Raw genomic sequence first — 17500 nt, 5'->3', positions numbered from 1 at the left:
TGAAAAACTCCCAAGATTTGAGAATGACCAAAGAAAAGGAGGGGGGGGGGGGAGGAAGGGCGGTTAATCAAAATGGAATATTTGTTTCCTTTAATTTACTTAAAACTTCCTTAATTAAACGCAAGAAATTTAATGTGGGATTTAACATTCCATTCATTTTCATTCAAAGACTAAAACTTTTAAATTATTATTATTATTATTATTATTACAATCCAAGCTACAACCCTAGTTGGAAAAGCAAGATGCTATAAGCCCAGGGGCTCCAACAGGGAAAAATAGCCCAGTGAGGAAAGGAAATAAGGAAATAAATAAATGAAGAGAACAAATTAACAATAAAACATTCTAAAATAAGTAACAACGTCAAAACAGACATGTCATATATAAACTATTAACAACATCAAAAACAAATACTAAATGGTATAAATTTTCAGTAATTTCAAGAAAATAACAGGTTTTAAATATATACTTTTGAATTACCTGTTATTTCACGTAAATGACCCTAACGATAAGTGACTTTGAGAGAATAATAAAAATATCCTCCGGGTAAAGGAATATGGTAATGAGTCTTTTAAAAATATTGAACCAAAAACTCTATATGACTGTTGCTTAATTAGACGACTTCAATTACAGATTTTAGTTAATTTAAAGATAATGCTGCAAATCACGAATAATCATATCAAGAACCGTGGACAAAAGATTCAAATTGATGACACTGAAAAAGGATTTAAGTTATCAGTACTTCCGGGTAGATAAATCTAAATTTACATGTAATACACACACACACACACACACACACACACACACACACACACACACACACACACACACACACACACACACACACACATATATATATATATATATATATCATCATCATCATCATCACCTCCTACACCTATTGACGCATGGGTCTCGGTTAGATTTCGCCAGTCGTCACTATATCATGAGCTTTTAAATCAACATTTCTCCACTCATCATCTCCTACTGCACTCTTCATAGTCCTCAGCCATATAGGCCAGGGTCTACCAACTCTTCTAGTGCCTTGTGGAGCCCGGTTGAAATATAAATTGTGTACGTATATAATAAAGAAACAGAGGAGTTTAATATGAAATTGGATCTGAAATAATGGTTTATTGTTTATATGAGTGTTCATCCTCTAGCGATTCTGTGATGTGAGATGTTGGAAAAATTAAAACAAATGATGTGGAATAAGAAAAAAAGAGTTATGAATGGCATATGAAATGCCTGTTGCTGCTGATTGAGGATAGTAAAGAGGAACAGCAGACGCTGTTGAGAAATTGAGAGCGGATATAAAAAGAGAAACTCGAGAGTTAAAAGTGATAAAGAGTTACATAATGAGAACAAGTGAAAAAAGATGAAATAATGAATTATTTTGGCAAGTATGATAAGAGGAATAAACGCATATTATTCTCAAATATGATGGATAATAGCAAGATGAAAAAAGAGGTGAGTTACAGAATAATATAGAAAGGAAGGAAAGTGGATACTTGCATAAGACTTGTAAGAGACATGAGATTTTGGTAGAAGTCAAGGTGGGAATACGTGAAAGAATTGTTGAACCAACCTTCCTCCATGAATTGAAATATGGATGTTGAATTAGAAAGAAAGAAAATATGTTTATCAAGATGAACGGTTTGTGTAGTGTATGTGGTCTAAGAGAAATTGATTGGGTGAAGAAAGTTGAGGTAAGAGTTGAGCAGAAGTAACAAAAAGGTTAACATTGACGAAAGGATGGACCACAGTATTTTGTGGTGGTCTGATCATGTGGAAAGAATGGAGGAAAATGGGTTGGTCAAAAGAGTGTAATTAAAAATGGTTAGTATTAACGAAAGCATGGACCACAGTATTTTGTGGTGGTCTGATCATGTGGAAAGAATGGAGGAAAATGGGTCGGTGAAAAGAGTATAATTCAAAACGGTTAACATTGACGAAAGGATGGACTACAGTATTTTGTGGTGGTCTGATCATGTGGAAAGAATGGAGGAAAATGGGTCGGTGAAAAGAGAGTATAATTCAAAACGGTTTGTAATAACTAAAGTATGGACCACAGTATTTTGTGGTGGTCTGGTCATGTGGAAAGAATGGGGGAAAATGGGTCGGTGAAAAGATAGTATAATTCAAATCAGTTAGTAATAATGAAAGTATGGACCACAATAGTTTGTGGTGGTCTGGTCATGTGGAAAGAATGGGGGAAAATGGGTCGGTGAAAAGAGAGTGTAATTCAAAAAGGTTAGCATTAACGAAAGCATGGACCAAAGTATTTTGTGGCGGTCTGATCATGTGGAAAGAATGGGGGGAAATCGGTCGGTGAAAAGAGAGCGTAGTTCAAAAAGGTTAGTATTAACGAAAGCATGGACCACAGTATTTTGTGGCGGTCCAGTCGTGTGGAAAGAATGGAGGAAAGTGGGCTGGTGAAAAGAGTGTATAATTCAGAATTACGAGATGTGTGCAAGAAATAGTGGAAGGAAAGGGTCTTGATAGCCAGAAAGCAAAGGTGTTTGTGTGTGTCTGTGCATGATTAGGGTGAATGGTGCTAGGTTTCTGGTGAAGGGGGGGGATGTTTGTTGAGCAGTGATGAACCTACTGCACAAAGGGATGAGCCATACAATGGTGTAAACGTTTCAATTGAACAAGTGGTTCATCTACTACTTAGCAGGTGAAGAATGAATGTGGAACTAACTTTAGGCATTCTTCTCTGGAAGCATACCCTGTTAAGGGAAATGGCTCTATATATTTACTATAAATGTAGACAAGATTAGGGGTTCCTAAAATGATTATGCTTCATCAATTAATGGAAAACGCTATCGAAACCATATTCAGTTTTCAAAACATAGGGGAAAGTTAAAATGTTCGAGAGGGGGCAGCAGTTTTATTCGGACTGAACAAATAACTTAGCAAAAAAAACTGTCCCCTCTTTGATGCAGAATGAGAAGCACGGCAGGAGAGCAAGAAAAATCAAAATAAATAAAAACGCAGAAAGATAATATCAATGCACTTCCACCATTATACAATCTTTGGTATCTAGGGCATCCTTCAGTGCCAGCCAATTTCAGAAAACCTTGGCAAAGATTTTGATTTCTCTGAGAGAAAACTAACCTCAATTTTTCTCTTGATGGCTGACAATTATGTACATATCATTTTGGGTAGCAATAAATTATTAAAAAATGGCTGCTATATAGCACAAGCTAGTGTGGCCAGTGAATTACAATATTTCTTATAGAATTCATTGTATTTTGTTTAAATATGATGTAAATAAGTCAAAAAAAAATTGCGTCAGAACCTTAGTAACAATGCAAGAATTCCTTAAGGATGAAGTAAATAAGGAAGCAAAGGATATCTCGCTTTGTGTAGGACGTCACGCTTGGGGGGAAAAACACCAGGGTTTGTGTGAGACTGACTGGTCTGCCGGGAGCTTGTGGAAAACAGAAGCCCCCAACGAAAAAAAAGGCCTTCAATATCCAGAAGCCTCCCGACGTGGCGGAAGGAGGATGACCCTTATACGATCGAAAAAAAAAAGACTTAATCCTAAGAACGAACGAGAGCTGAGTGCGAGTGAGTGTACCATCAAGTAGCATACCATCCTCCAGGTCCTCCTTACTGGCATCTTTCTTCTCCTCGCCGTCGTCCAGGGATTCGGAAGATCCCTTGTGGCTGCCGCTGTCACTCTTCAGCTTCCGGTTCTTGTGGGACCCCAGGGAGTTGTTACTGATGTCATCCTCGTCCAGTCGCACGACCTGCTTGTTGCTGTAGTCGTTCTCAATGATGTCCCCGTTGTCCTTCGGGATCGAGTTGACTATGTGTTTGCTGTTGTTCATCATGGCGTTGTTTTTTATCTTGCCGTCTGCGGTTCCGGGAGAAAAGAGAAAGAAGAAGAATGGTTAATTTGGAAGTGTTGCTTTATCTAATACATACGTTATTATCATCATTATAATTATTAATATTATTATTATTATTATTACGTGGTCCATCATCTATCAATATAAAGCTCCCAAACCACTGCATATCACTGGGTTATCAAAATGGTTATTATTATTATTATTATTATTATTATTATTACGTGGTCCATCATCTATCAATATAAAGCTCCCAAAACACTGCATATCACTGGGTTATCAAAATGGTTATTATTATTATTATTATTATTATTATTATTATTATTATTATTACGTGGTCCATCATCTATCAATATAAAGCTCCCAAACCACTGCATATCACTGGGTTATCAAAATGGTTATTATTATTATTATTATTATTATTATTATTATTATTATTATTATTATTATTATTATTATTATTATTATTATTATTATTATCATTATTATTACGTGGTCCATCATCTATCAATATAAAGCTCCCAAACCACTGCATATCACTGGGTTATCAAAAATGGTTATTATTATTATTATTATTATTATTATTATTATTATTATTATTATTATTACTATCATTATCATTATTATTATCATTACGTGGTCCATCAGCTATCAATATAGGGTTCCAAAACCACTTTATATCAATAGATTATCAAAAGGTTATTATTATTATTACTATCTCCGAAATAGCCCAGTGAGGTAAGGATATAAATAAATAAATAAACGGCAAAAGAAGCAATTGGCAATTAAAATTATATATTTTAAGAACAGTAGCAATATCGAAATATATTTTTTTCATAAATAAACTATAAAAGAGACTTACGTCTTCCTATTCAAAATAAGAAAAAACATTCGTTGAAAGTTTGAAATTTTGAATTTCAAAAGAAGCACGAATAAGAATAGGACAAGATGAGGGAAATGAAAGTGAAAAAGGTGAAATACAATCAAAATAGAAGAAAAAAAAAGTTTATGCAAGACAGATATCTAATTTAAGGTACATCAAAATTAATAAAAAAAAATATACCTCCATATTTAAAAAAAAAAAAAAAAAAAAAAAAAAAATTATTTAGATCAGCAGAGAAAATGTAAAATATTTCTTAGAAATAGGAATTGAGGACGACTTTTTTTTTTTTTTTTTCAAAGTATATTTCTTATTTTCAAAAACTTTCCATGAACTATTTCCCTTGTTAAATTCAAATTTCTAACTGGCATGGTAAATGTAAGGAAAAGTTGCACTTTCCACGAGACAAGGTGAAAACTACCATGAATGTTTGCGTAAAGAATTGAATGAAACTTCTGACTCAAAAGTCCTTTGAGATTTACAAAGGCTAGAATACAACTCACGCTTTATCTATCTAATTTCTCTTCCTCTTGTTTTGTTAAAGTGTTCATAGTTTATATGGGAAATGTTTATTTCAATGTTACTGTTCTTAGAATATTTCATATTTCCTTGTTTCCTTTCCTCACTGGGCTATTTCTCTTGTTGGGGGCACTGGGCTTTTTGCATCCTGCTTTTCCAACTAGGATTGTAGCTAAGCAAATAATAATAATAATAATAATAATAATAATAATAATAATAATAATAATAATAATAATAATAATTCAACATGAAGTCTTTATGGATTCTCAAAAGAAACATTCTATGTAAGTTTGCAGGATAATGGGGTATTCTTATATGTTCATTAAATCATCTTTTCTTATCTTCAATACATATAATTTTATATTTATAAAGCTATTTTAAAAAGGTTTCAAAAGCTATGCTACTGTCCGTTTTTTATAAATTTTCGACCGTCAAATTGAAAAAAAAAAAAAATTTAATTGATGAATAAATTGAAAGGCAAGTTAAACAAAAGGGTGGGGGACGTACCAAAACATAAATTGAGTGTGATATTTGCAAAAAAAAAAAAAATTTAAAAAATCTAATTGATTTATAAATTAAGATAGAGGGAGAGGCAAGTTTGAAAAAGGGTGGGGGACCTGAAGAAAATAAATAAAAAAGAGCCCTGTGATGGGGGTCCTAAAAAAAAAAAAAAAATCTAATTGATGTATAAATTAAGATAGAGGGAGAGGCAAGCTGAAAAAAAGGGAAAAAGAGGGACCTGGGAAAAAAAATAGAAAGAGAAAACGGCCATTTTAGAAGGGGTAACTCACCTGGCAAGTCCAGACCGTCCATGGGGATATCAACTTGCGTGTGGTCCTTCGAGAGTTTCTTCATGCCCTGACGGTCCATGAGTATGTCGTCTGCATCCACATCACGCGAGTCTGTAAGTCGTCGCATCAACACTGACTCACTAATTATGTCTATGTCCTGTTCTGGTCCTAATCCTGATATCATGTGTCCCTGCCTAGCACTGTATTTTGGCTGATCTTATAGTCTCGTGTTTACAGTTGTGCCTCTGTGTGTGTGTACTGTAAGTTATCACAAGGAAGAATGGTGTGCCTAAAAGTTTTCTGTTTATGTTATGCTAGTCAATTCTTTTTTAGTGAGGCAGATTTGCACAAACTCGCAGGGGGTGCCCCTTTTAGCTCGGAAAAGTTTCCCGCTCACTGACTCACTAATTATGTCTATGTCCTGTTCTGGTCCTAATCCTGATATCATGTGTCCCTGCCTAGCACTGTATTTTGGCTGATCTTATATTCTCGTGTTTACAGTGTGCCTCTGTGTGTGTGTACTGGAAGTTATCACAAGGAAGAATGGTGTGCCTAAAAGTTTGTGTTATGTTATGCTATGTTACGCTAGTCAATTCTTTTTAGTGAGGCAGATTTGCACCAACTCGCAGGGGGTGCCCCTTTTAGCTCGGAAAAGTTTCCCGCTCGCTGATTGGTTGGACAAGATAATTCTAACCAATCAGCGACCAGGAAACTTGCCCTTTTAGCTCGGAAAAGTTTCCCGCTCGCTGATTGGTTGGACAAGATCATTCTAACCAATCAGATAGCAGGGAATTTTTCCGAGCTAAAAAGGGGCACCACTGCGAGTCAGTGCATATGCGTCTCATTGAAAAAAATTGAGTATAGTGGTTGCATCGTGTTATTTATAGAAGTATTTCATCTCCTATCGTTAGTACTGACAATAAACCTGTCTTGAAATCTGAACATGTGGCAACCTAGCTCATAGTGGGCGTGGTTTGTATCCAAGCGCTGCACTGGCATGAAATCAGGGTAGAACATTTCCAGTCTAACTATCTAAATAAACAAGTCTCCTTTTATTTATTGTTTTAACCTATTCCCCACACTAATACTATACAAAAAATTCTTTTTTCACGAGGTGCATATGTACTGACTCGAAGGGGTGCCCTTTTAGCTCGGAAAAGTTTCCTACTAGCTGATTGATTAGAATTATCTTGTCCAACCAATCAACAAGCAAGAAAACTTTTCCGAGCTAAAGGGGGAAATGTTTCCTACTAGCTGATTGGTTAGAATTATCTTGTCCAACCAATCAACTAGCAAGAAAACTTTTCCGAGCTAAAGGGGGAAATGTTTCCTACTAGCTGATTGGTTAGAATTATCTTGTCCAACCAATCAACTAGCAAGAAAACTTTTCCGAGCTAAAGGGGGAAATGTTTCCTACTAGCTGATTGATTAGAATTATCTTGTCCAACCAATCAACTAGCAAGAAAACTTTTCCGAGTAAAGGGGGAAATGTTACCTACTAGCTGATTGGTTAGAATTATCTTGTCCAACCAATCAACTAGCAAGAAAACTTTTCCGAGCTAAAGGGGGAAATGTTTCCTACTAGCTGATTGGTTAATTATCTTGTCCAACCAATCAACTAGCAAGAAAACTTTTCCGAGTAAAGGGGGAAATGTTACCTACTAGCTGATTGGTTAGAATTATCTTGTCCAACCAATCAACTAGCAAGAAAACTTTTCCGAGCTAAAGGGGGAAATGTTTCCTACTAGCTGATTGGTTAATTATCTTGTCCAACCAATCAACTAGCAAGAAAACTTTTCCGAGTAAAGGGGGAAATGTTACCTACTAGCTGATTGGTTAGAATTATCTTGTCCAACCAATCAACTAGCAAGAAAACTTTTCCGAGCTAAAGGGGGAAATGTTTCCTACTAGCTGATTGGTTAATTATCTTGTCCAACCAATCAACTAGCAAGAAAACTTTTCCGAGTAAAGGGGGAAATGTTACCTACTAGCTGATTGGTTAGAATTATCTTGTCCAACCAATCAACTAGCAAGAAAACTTTTCCGAGCTAAAGGGGGAAATGTTTCCTACTAGCTGATTGGTTAATTATCTTGTCCAACCAATCAACTAGCAAGAAAACTTTTCCGAGCTAAAGGGGGAAATGTTTCCTACTAGCTGATTGGTTAGAATTATCTTGTCCAACCAATCAACTAGCAAGACAACTTTTCCGAGCTAAAGGGGGAAATGTTTCCTACTAGCTGATTGGTTAGAATTATCTTGTCCAACCAATCAGCTAGCAGGAAACTTTTCCGAGCTAAAAGGGCCCCCTTGTGAGTCGGTGCAAATGCGCCTCGTTAAAAAAAACTGAGTTATAGTGATTTCTAGCCAAATATAATCCTAAAAAAAATAAAGTACTGTGTTAACAGATTATTAGTTTAATTTTTCAGAGCTGACTGAGACGTGGATAATAGGCACTTTTTATTCATCTTAATGCATAATGGTATATGAAAACTTTTTGTGTATTAATACTGTCATTTAGATATATTAATTTCTTATTCCTATCACCCCGAAAAGCTATCAGCTTTCGAAATCTACGTTTCATTTTCCTAACTAAATTTTTTTTTTTTTTTTGAGATACCCCAAGATTGGAGATCTTTTGAGAACAATTATCACAATACAATTCACTAATTTCTATATGAAAATTAGTTTAATATTTAATACAATATCATAAAAAGATGTGATATAATTACAAAAAAAACATGCATGTGCAATTATCATAGTTTTAAAAAATATACAAAATTCCTTAAAAATATACAAAATTCCTTAAAAATATACAAAATTCCTTAAAAAATATACAAAATTCCTTAAAAAATATACAAAATTCCTTAAAAATCTTCTGTAAGTGATGCCATGAATTTTGTCACTAAATTTTCTGGACTTGATTCTCAGATTTAAGAAAAAAATATATATCAATAAATTGGCTTTTTCAAACAATTAAAAAATGCAGCAAATATATTTCTTCTAAAGTTCCAACTAAAATTAACCACCAAAACTTTAAAACAATTTCCATAAAAGGTTAAAATCAAATGACAAATTCCGTGTAGTGAAAAATCTGAGTAGTGTCTTATTAACCCTTTTACCCCCGGGGTATTTGGAAATTTCCCACCCTTAACCCCCAGGGGGTTATTTTTTATCCAAGCACATTTTGCAGTATATTTTATTTAAATTGCTCTAACAGCCTTAATTTTTGTCATAGAGAGGTCAGGTTGGTCTCATTCTCTTGGAAAATGCCTGAATTTTCTCAAAAAATTATCAAAAAATATGAAAAACTAATTTTTGTAGCATTTTTTTGCAAGGACGTACCGGTACGTCCATGGTGGTAAAAGGGTTAATTTACTGTGTAAAATTTCAGTGTGGTTGGTCAGCTAAGGAAGTGTGTACATTTTGACACATATGTACAAACAAGACTTGTTTTAGGAAAGGAGTCATACAATATACTATATCGGTTTAAAACGCAATATAGTTGCTTATATGTATGGTGTGTATGTGAAAATGACCAAACCCCAGACATGACTAAGACAAGTCTGAGGCCCTTGTCCTGCAGTGGGGTGGAAACGGCTGCATTAGTTGTTGTTGTTGTGTGTGTGTGTGTAAGTGTGGATATATATATATATATATATATATATATATATATATATATATATATATATATATACGGTATACATATATATATATATATATATATATATATATATATATATATATATATATATATATATATATATATATATATATATATATACGGTATACATATAAATATATATATATATATATATATATATATATATATATATATATCTATCTATCTATCTATCTATATATATATATATATATATATATATATATATATATATATATATATATATTATATCTATATATATATATACAGTATACATATATATATATATAAATATATATATATATATATATATATATATATATATATATATATATATCTATCTCTCTCTATATATATAATATATATATATATATATATATATATATATATATATATATATATATATATATATATATATATATATATATACACATATACATATACATATATATATTTGTGGATGCAATTCTCAAGAGTTTTATTTCATCATTTCATAAATTTTGGGGAAAATTAGGTGTGTTCATGTACGATTAAATTTCCCTAGTGTTTATTATGAGAAACCATAAGTATTTATCTGTAGTTAGAGCTTTACTTTATTTTTTTTTTTTTTTGTAAAAAAGCGGTCCTATGTACCATAATAAATGGCATTGTTGAAGGTATGTGATGTGCGGTAACTAGGATCACAAAATCATACGGACAAATTCATTACATCCCGGCATGAAGGTTTTACTGTATGTATATATATATATATATATATATATATATATATATATATATATATATATATTATATAATGTATATATATAATATATATATATATATATATATATATATATATATATATATATATATATGTATATATATTATATATATGTATATATATATATATATATATATATATATATATATATATATATATATATATATATATATATATGTATATATATATATATATATATATATATATATATATATATATATATATATATATATATATATATATATATATATATATATATATATACACACACACATTTAGGGAACGTTGAACGATATCAAATTAATCAATAAAAACAGGGTCTGCTCGAAACTCTACAAGTAAACACTAAAAACAGCAGATGTCAATGATTGTCCCCTTAGGCAAAGACACCTGAATGGCTATGTCATAAATAGGAGACCAAAAAATAGCCGAATTAACTACAGCTTTGAGCATCGTGGTGAAGTCTGCTTTTGAAATGCTGGCATTTGTTTATTTTCAATTTAAAAAAAAAAACTCTGACAGCTGTAAAACTGTATCAGGCAACGGTGTGCTTAGCAAAAGAGATGCTTTATATCAACGCGACCTGTGAAACAAAGTCAGCTTAGCTTGTAAACACTTAATGAAAAGCATTTCTATTCCTTTTCAAAGATGCTGTTGAGCAAATAACATTATTTTATACAGCACTTTGTAAATTTAATAAAAAAAAAATCATCAAATGTTTACAAGCCCAGTGAATTGGTTTTACAGGCAACGTTGCTTAAAATTTATCTTTTGCTAAACCAAGGTTTAAACTTGATCATGTGGCCATTACCTTAAAATGCTGCTTTTTTTTATAACCTTAGATTACCTTAAAACTTTTCCAATTTCCTTAAATTTGAAGCTAGTAAAACCGAAATTACCTTTAAAAAATACCTTGAAACCATGAAAATGACCTCAGGCTAAGGCAATTTCCTTAAAAATTTAATCCCAGCCTGTGATTTCCTTAAAAATTTAATCCCAGCCTGTAATTTCCTTAAAAATTTAATCCCAGCCTGTAATTTCCTTAAAAATTTAATCCCAGCCTGTAATTTCCTTAAGAATTTAATCCCAGCCTGTAATTTCCTTAAGAATTTAATCCCAGCCTGTAATTTCCTTAAAAATTTAATCCCAGCCTGTAATTTCCTTAAAAATTTAATCCCAGCCTGTAATTTCCTTAAAAATTTAATCCCAGCCTGTAATTTCCTTAAAAATCTAATCCCAGCCTGTAATTTCCTTAAAAATTTAATCCCAGCCTGTAATTTCCTTAAAAATTTAATCCCAGCCTGTAATTTCCTTAAAAATTTAATCCCAGCCTGTAATTTCCTTAAAAATTTAATCCCAGCCTGCTACGACGTATAGCTGTTAGGCGTCTCACAGCCAACGCTGTTGTTCTTTTACAACAGGTTTCAGAGATACAGTAACGAGCATTTCAACCGACTACCACTACAGTATGTAAAGTACTGTATTCAGTGTTGGGATGGGAAAAAAAAATGTGCAGTAATTGTCAAATCTATTGAGAGGAAACGGGGCATATACGGAAATATCTTACGGCGATAGTTAGTGATGATCAAGGGATATCTGAAAATTAATTCTACATATTATAGATAAGATATTCGATAGATTGCTTTTAATAACTGCTATGAATTAGAAAATTAATTCTAGATATTATAGATAAGATATTCGAGGTGTTCAATATAGATTGCTTTAAATAACTGCTATGAATTAACAGTCGATGCTAATTCTTATATTGTCGTTTTAGCATTAAGTTTTACATAATAAGACAATTTAATATCATAAGGAAGATTAATTATCATAAGGACATTGTTGCTAAAGCTTTGGTTGATAAGAGTCATTAACGCTAAGCAAATCAAATTCCGTACTGCCCAGTTACATCTCTGTATAAAAATGGGTGAATTTGGAGGTGGGGGGGGGGGGGGCCAAAGGTGTGAGTCAATTCAATCTCTTTGGGGGGGTTTAAGTGATGGTGGGAGGAGGAGGGGGGAGAGAGTGGCGTAGGTGTAAGATATAAGACGAGTCGAGTGACTCTTAGCAGCGTGTGTGAGTGTAAGCTTGAATCTGAAACTCACCTGGCGTCTGATCACTGATCTGATTGGTAAGCTTAGCTCGTACAAGCTTCAGTAGGTTGAAGAAGGAACGTTTGATCCAGGCTTTGAAGCGGGCGATACGGTCGAAGGCTTCAGTCAGCTTGTTCGTTTCGCCGTCGCTGGCCGGAGCGGACAGGTTCGAAGCGCCGAAACTGCTCAAAAGCAAAGCTAAGAACAGATTCAACACCTGGGGTTCCAGACGACGGAAAGATGGAGAGAGAGAGAGTGAGAGAAAGATGTTAGATCTTTATAACATATTCTTGTAACTCTCGCTACTCTTATACTCTTACATTATCCTTTTTCAAATAAATAGTTATTATTTAGGCTTGAAGTATTCTTTAAGAACGATAGAAGAGTGATGAATCCTGTGGAGTCTGAAGCTAGATTATAAATATTTGCACTGAGGTGATCTTTGCACCAATTGAGAACTCTGTGGTAGGATCCACGTAAGGTGAGAGAGAGAGAGAGAGAGAGAGAGAGAGAGAGAGAGAGAGAGAGAGAGAGAGAGAGAGAGAGAGAGAGAGAGAGTGAGAGAGAGAGAGTGTTCTCTATGAACGACAGAAGAGTGATGAATCCTGTGGAGTCTGAAGCTAGATTAGGAATATTTGCACTGAGGTGATCTTTGCACCAATTGAGAACTCTGTGGTAGGATCCACAGAAGGTGAGAGAGAGAGAGAGAGAGAGAGAGAGAGAGAGAGATACTCACGACCAAGTTTCCTATGACAACAGTGGCGAGGAAGAACGGGATACATGGCCAATCTCCTACAAGAAGGCAATCCCACATACTCTCGATCCACTCCCCACACAGCACACGGAACACAATCATGATGGAATGAAAGAAGTCGATGAAGTTCCAACGAGGAAGTTGGCCGTCTGGGACTTTCGGGAATCGGCTGACGTTATCTGGAATGGGAGATTAAGAAAAGGAGGATTTTTTTAATGGAAGATAAAATGAAAATTAAGAATTTTTTTTTTGGGGGGGAGGAATGGAAGAATGACGTTATATCGAAAGGGAGATTAGGAAAATTAGGAATTTTTTTTAAATGGAAGATGAAAAAAGTTAAGATAAATTCTTTTTTTTTGGGGGGGGATGAATAAAATGAATCTTAAAGAAACCGGCATTTGCTTGGGATAAATGAAAAAGAAACGTTATGAAATCATGTTCATTACATTGCCTGGTTTTAATTTTCCTTGGCTAAAATTTCATGAAATGTTCATAGGCCCTTTCCAATGGCAACATAACTTTTTCCAGAATCTTAAGACCACAGAAATATCTTCAGAACAAAATGGTCGAACTCGTAATTCTATTAGAATTTTTTTTTCTTTTAAAGCCAAAAACATATAATCTGGTAAGCCTGTGAGTGAAATTAAGCAATGTTCACATATTTACACCCAGACCGCTATTTTAGATATGATTTTTGTCCTGAGAAGGAGCTAAGTATACTACACAATTTCTTGAGAAATTACAAGGCCATGGATACCTTTTGCAGGCTTTTGTAAGAGCCGGGTCACTTATTGCTGGCTTTCGTAAGAGCCGGGTCACTTATTGCTGGCTTTTGTAAAAGCCGGGTCACTTATAGCTGGCTTTTGTAAAAGCCGGGTCACTTATTGCTGGCTTTTGTAAAAGCCGGGTCACTTATAGCTGGCTTTTGTAAAAGCCGGGTCACTTATTGCTGGCTTTTGTAAGAGCCGGGTCACTTATTGCTGGCCTTGTGTAAAAGCCGGGTCACTTATTACTGGCTTTTGTAAGAGCCAGGGTCACTTATTGCCGGCTTTTGTAAAAGCCGGGTCACTTATTGCTGGCTTTGGTAAGAGCCCGGGTCACTTATTGCTGGCTTTGGTAAGAGCCGGGTCACTTATTGCTGGCTTCTGTAAGAGCCGGGGTCACTTATTGCTGGCTTTTGTAAGAGCCGGGTCACTTATTGCTGGCTTTTGTAAGAGCCGGGGTCACTTATTGCTGGCTTTTGTAAGAGCCGGGTCACTTATTTCTGGCTTTTGTAAGAGCCGGGGTCACTTATTGCTGGCTTTTAGTAAGAGCCGGGTCACTTATTGCTGGCTCTTGTAAGAGCCGGGTCACTTATTGCTGGCTCTTGTAAGAGCCGGGGTCACTTATTGCTGGCTCTTGTAAGAGCCGGGTCACTTATGTGCTGGCTCTTGTACAGAGCCGGGTCACTTATTGCTGGCTCTTGTAAGAGCCGGGTCACTTATTGCTGGCTTTTGTAAGAGCGGGTCACTTATTGCTGGCTTTTGTAAGAGCCGGGTCACTTATTGCTGGCTTTTGTAAGAGCCGGGTCACTTATTGCTGGCCTTTGTACGAGCCGGGTCACTTATTGCTGGCCTTTGTACGAGCCGGGTCACTTATTGCTGGCTTTTGTACGAGCCCGGGTCACTTATTGCTGGCCTTTGTACGAGCCGGGGTCACTTATTGCTGGCCTTTGTAAGAGCCGGGTCACTTATTGCTGGCTTTTGTAAGAGCCGGGTCCACTTATTACTGGCTTTTGTAAGAGCCAGGTCACTTATTGCTGGCTTTTGTAAGAGCCGGGTCACTTATTGCTGGCTTTTGAAAGAGCCGGGTCACTTATTGCTGGCTTTCGTAAGAGCCGGGTCACTTATTGCTGGCTTTCGTAAGAAGCCGGGTCACTTATTGCTGGGCTTTCGTAGAGAGCCGGGTCACTTATTGCTGGCTTTCGTAAGAGCCGGGGTCACTTATTGCTGGCTTTTGTAAGAGCCGGGTCACTTATTGCTGGCTTTCGTAAGAGCCGGGTCACTTATTGCTGGCTTTCGTAAGAGCCGGGGTCACTTATATGTAGCTTAATACTTGATGTGTTGTGATTCATTCAAATTTTAACGTCAGAGATTTCTGTTTCACATTGTCTTATGTGTTTATATGAATTTCAAAGTAATATGATTTTGGCAGTCCCAAGATACTTCTTAGAACTTCGATAATAAAATGAATGATCAAATGGGATGCCTTTTATTGAAGGCATTGGAGAGGCTACATCTGGGAAACCGACCCTTTTATGTAGAGACAACTGTACTAAAGATCAAAATATGGGTTGATACCCAATGGATTGTGTAACCTTGTTTATGGGAATATTACATAAGTACGTAAGTGGTAACCTATTGGTAACAGGATCTGTTGGTCAGGAGTTCGAGACCCGCTCAAGTTCGACAGTTTCTAATGGTGTCTGGAACCTCACCATCCTTTTGAGCTAGGGATGAAGTCTATCTACTGAGTTATCAACAGCCATTGCCTGGACCTCCCCTGTTCCTAGTTTGATGGAGAGGGGGTCTGGGGGCCTGATAATATGGTCTGTCTCTGGGGCATTGCCCTGTCCCTTGCTTCTGCCATTCACGAGCGACCCTTAAAACCTTTAATAACTATTTTCACCTGTTGGAGCCCTTGGGCTTATAGCATCTTGCTTTTCAACCAGGGCTATAATTTAGCTAGTAATAATACTAACACTACTAATGATAATAAATAACAGCCAATACTTATAAGGACAACATTAATATGTCTTACCTGTGTAGTTCTTGCCAAAGAGCTGCATACCCATGACGGCAAAAATGAAGATGATGATGCACAACACAAACGTCAAGTTACCCAGGGCACCGACTGTCTTACCCATGATGGAGATGAGCAAATTGAGGGTGGGCCAAGGATTTAGCCAGTTTGAACACTCTCAACTGAGGGGAAAAGAAAAGTCACCATTAGCTTTACTACGGAAAAGCTTTCAAGGAGAAACAAGCGTATGAATGAATTATTGAAGTATTGATGATTTAGTAAAAAAAAATTTTCCATGTAAATTTAAAAGAAATATCAAGGAAATATTTTTTTTTCTTTTTTGCATTAAACAAAATATCTTTAAATTCTAGATGTAATGGTGGGACTAAAGTTTAAGGAAAAACAATTTAAGAATGCTGTTGTTCCTGTAAGAAACAGTTTTTCTTCCATAAAATAATTTACAAAAGTAAATATCTTATATATATATATATATATATATTATATATATATATATATATATATATATATTATATATATATATATATATATATATATAAAGCAGATATCTCTTAGTAACTTAGTAAGGCTATGGGTTAACCACTGCCGTTAAAACACAGACAAGCCCCTTGCTGAGAACCTAATTAAGGGGCACCGCAACTATGCCATGTCAAAAGTCAAACTGTACGCCAAAATGTACTTTTAAAAATTGTGTGGCATTTTGAAAAAAAAAAAAATACAAAACTGACCGAGCTTCACTAGCCTTAAGTCTACGGGTTTCTCACATAAGATTTCGTAGCCTTAAGTCTACGGGTTTCTCACATAAGATTTCGTAGCCTTAAGTCTACGGGTTTCTCACATACGATTTCGTGTAAGCCAGGAAGGTAACTCACCAATCGAAAAGACCTCAAGACAGAGAGGCCCAGAGGACGTTGGCTAGAACCGAGCTCGAGGAGTGATAAGAAACACGATGATGAAATCGAAGATGTTCCAACCCTCTTGAAGGTAGTACTTGGGGGCTCATGGCGATGATCTTGGCGAAGCACTCGATACTGAAGGTGGCCGTGAAGAACTGCAGGAGAGGGGGGGAAAGAAGGAAAGAGTGCCTTAGAGCGGGGAGGAATGGAAGGGGGGGGGAAACAGAAAAATCATGGGGCAGCTGAAAGGACTTGTAGGATGAAGTTACCATCACATTCAGGCTTGTGAGGACTATGGTTAGATTTTATGTCAAGTGGTATTTATGTTCAAATTTCAAAGGGGGGGGGGGGGGGATATTGCAGTCTTATTTATGATAAGGGATTCTGATAAAAGGATCTGGATGTACAAAACATGCTAATGGTATATACTTAGATCAATTCTTCACCTGTTTGTAGCTTCATCATCTAACAATTGCAGGCTTCACAATTTTTTTT

The 17500-nt window shown here is 35.3% G+C and overlaps 1 protein-coding gene across 1 annotated transcript in view; it reads right to left on the bottom strand.

Moving 5' to 3' along the window:
- Nucleotides 1–17500, bottom strand: part of LOC137622233 (sodium channel protein para-like) — a 118104-nt gene that overhangs the window by 31567 nt on the left and 69037 nt on the right. The window contains 9 exon segments of the mRNA XM_068352727.1: nucleotides 3599–3862; nucleotides 6045–6155; nucleotides 12569–12773; nucleotides 13293–13489; nucleotides 16110–16245; nucleotides 16247–16273; nucleotides 16982–17053; nucleotides 17055–17105; nucleotides 17107–17160. Of these exon segments, the coding sequence (XP_068208828.1) occupies nucleotides 3599–3862; nucleotides 6045–6155; nucleotides 12569–12773; nucleotides 13293–13489; nucleotides 16110–16245; nucleotides 16247–16273; nucleotides 16982–17053; nucleotides 17055–17105; nucleotides 17107–17160 (1117 nt within the window).

Source organism: Palaemon carinicauda, chromosome 29, assembly GCF_036898095.1.
Source record: "Palaemon carinicauda isolate YSFRI2023 chromosome 29, ASM3689809v2, whole genome shotgun sequence".
NCBI classification, from domain to species: Eukaryota; Metazoa; Arthropoda; class Malacostraca; order Decapoda; family Palaemonidae; genus Palaemon; species Palaemon carinicauda.
This window is presented reverse-complemented; position numbering and strand designations above follow the sequence as displayed.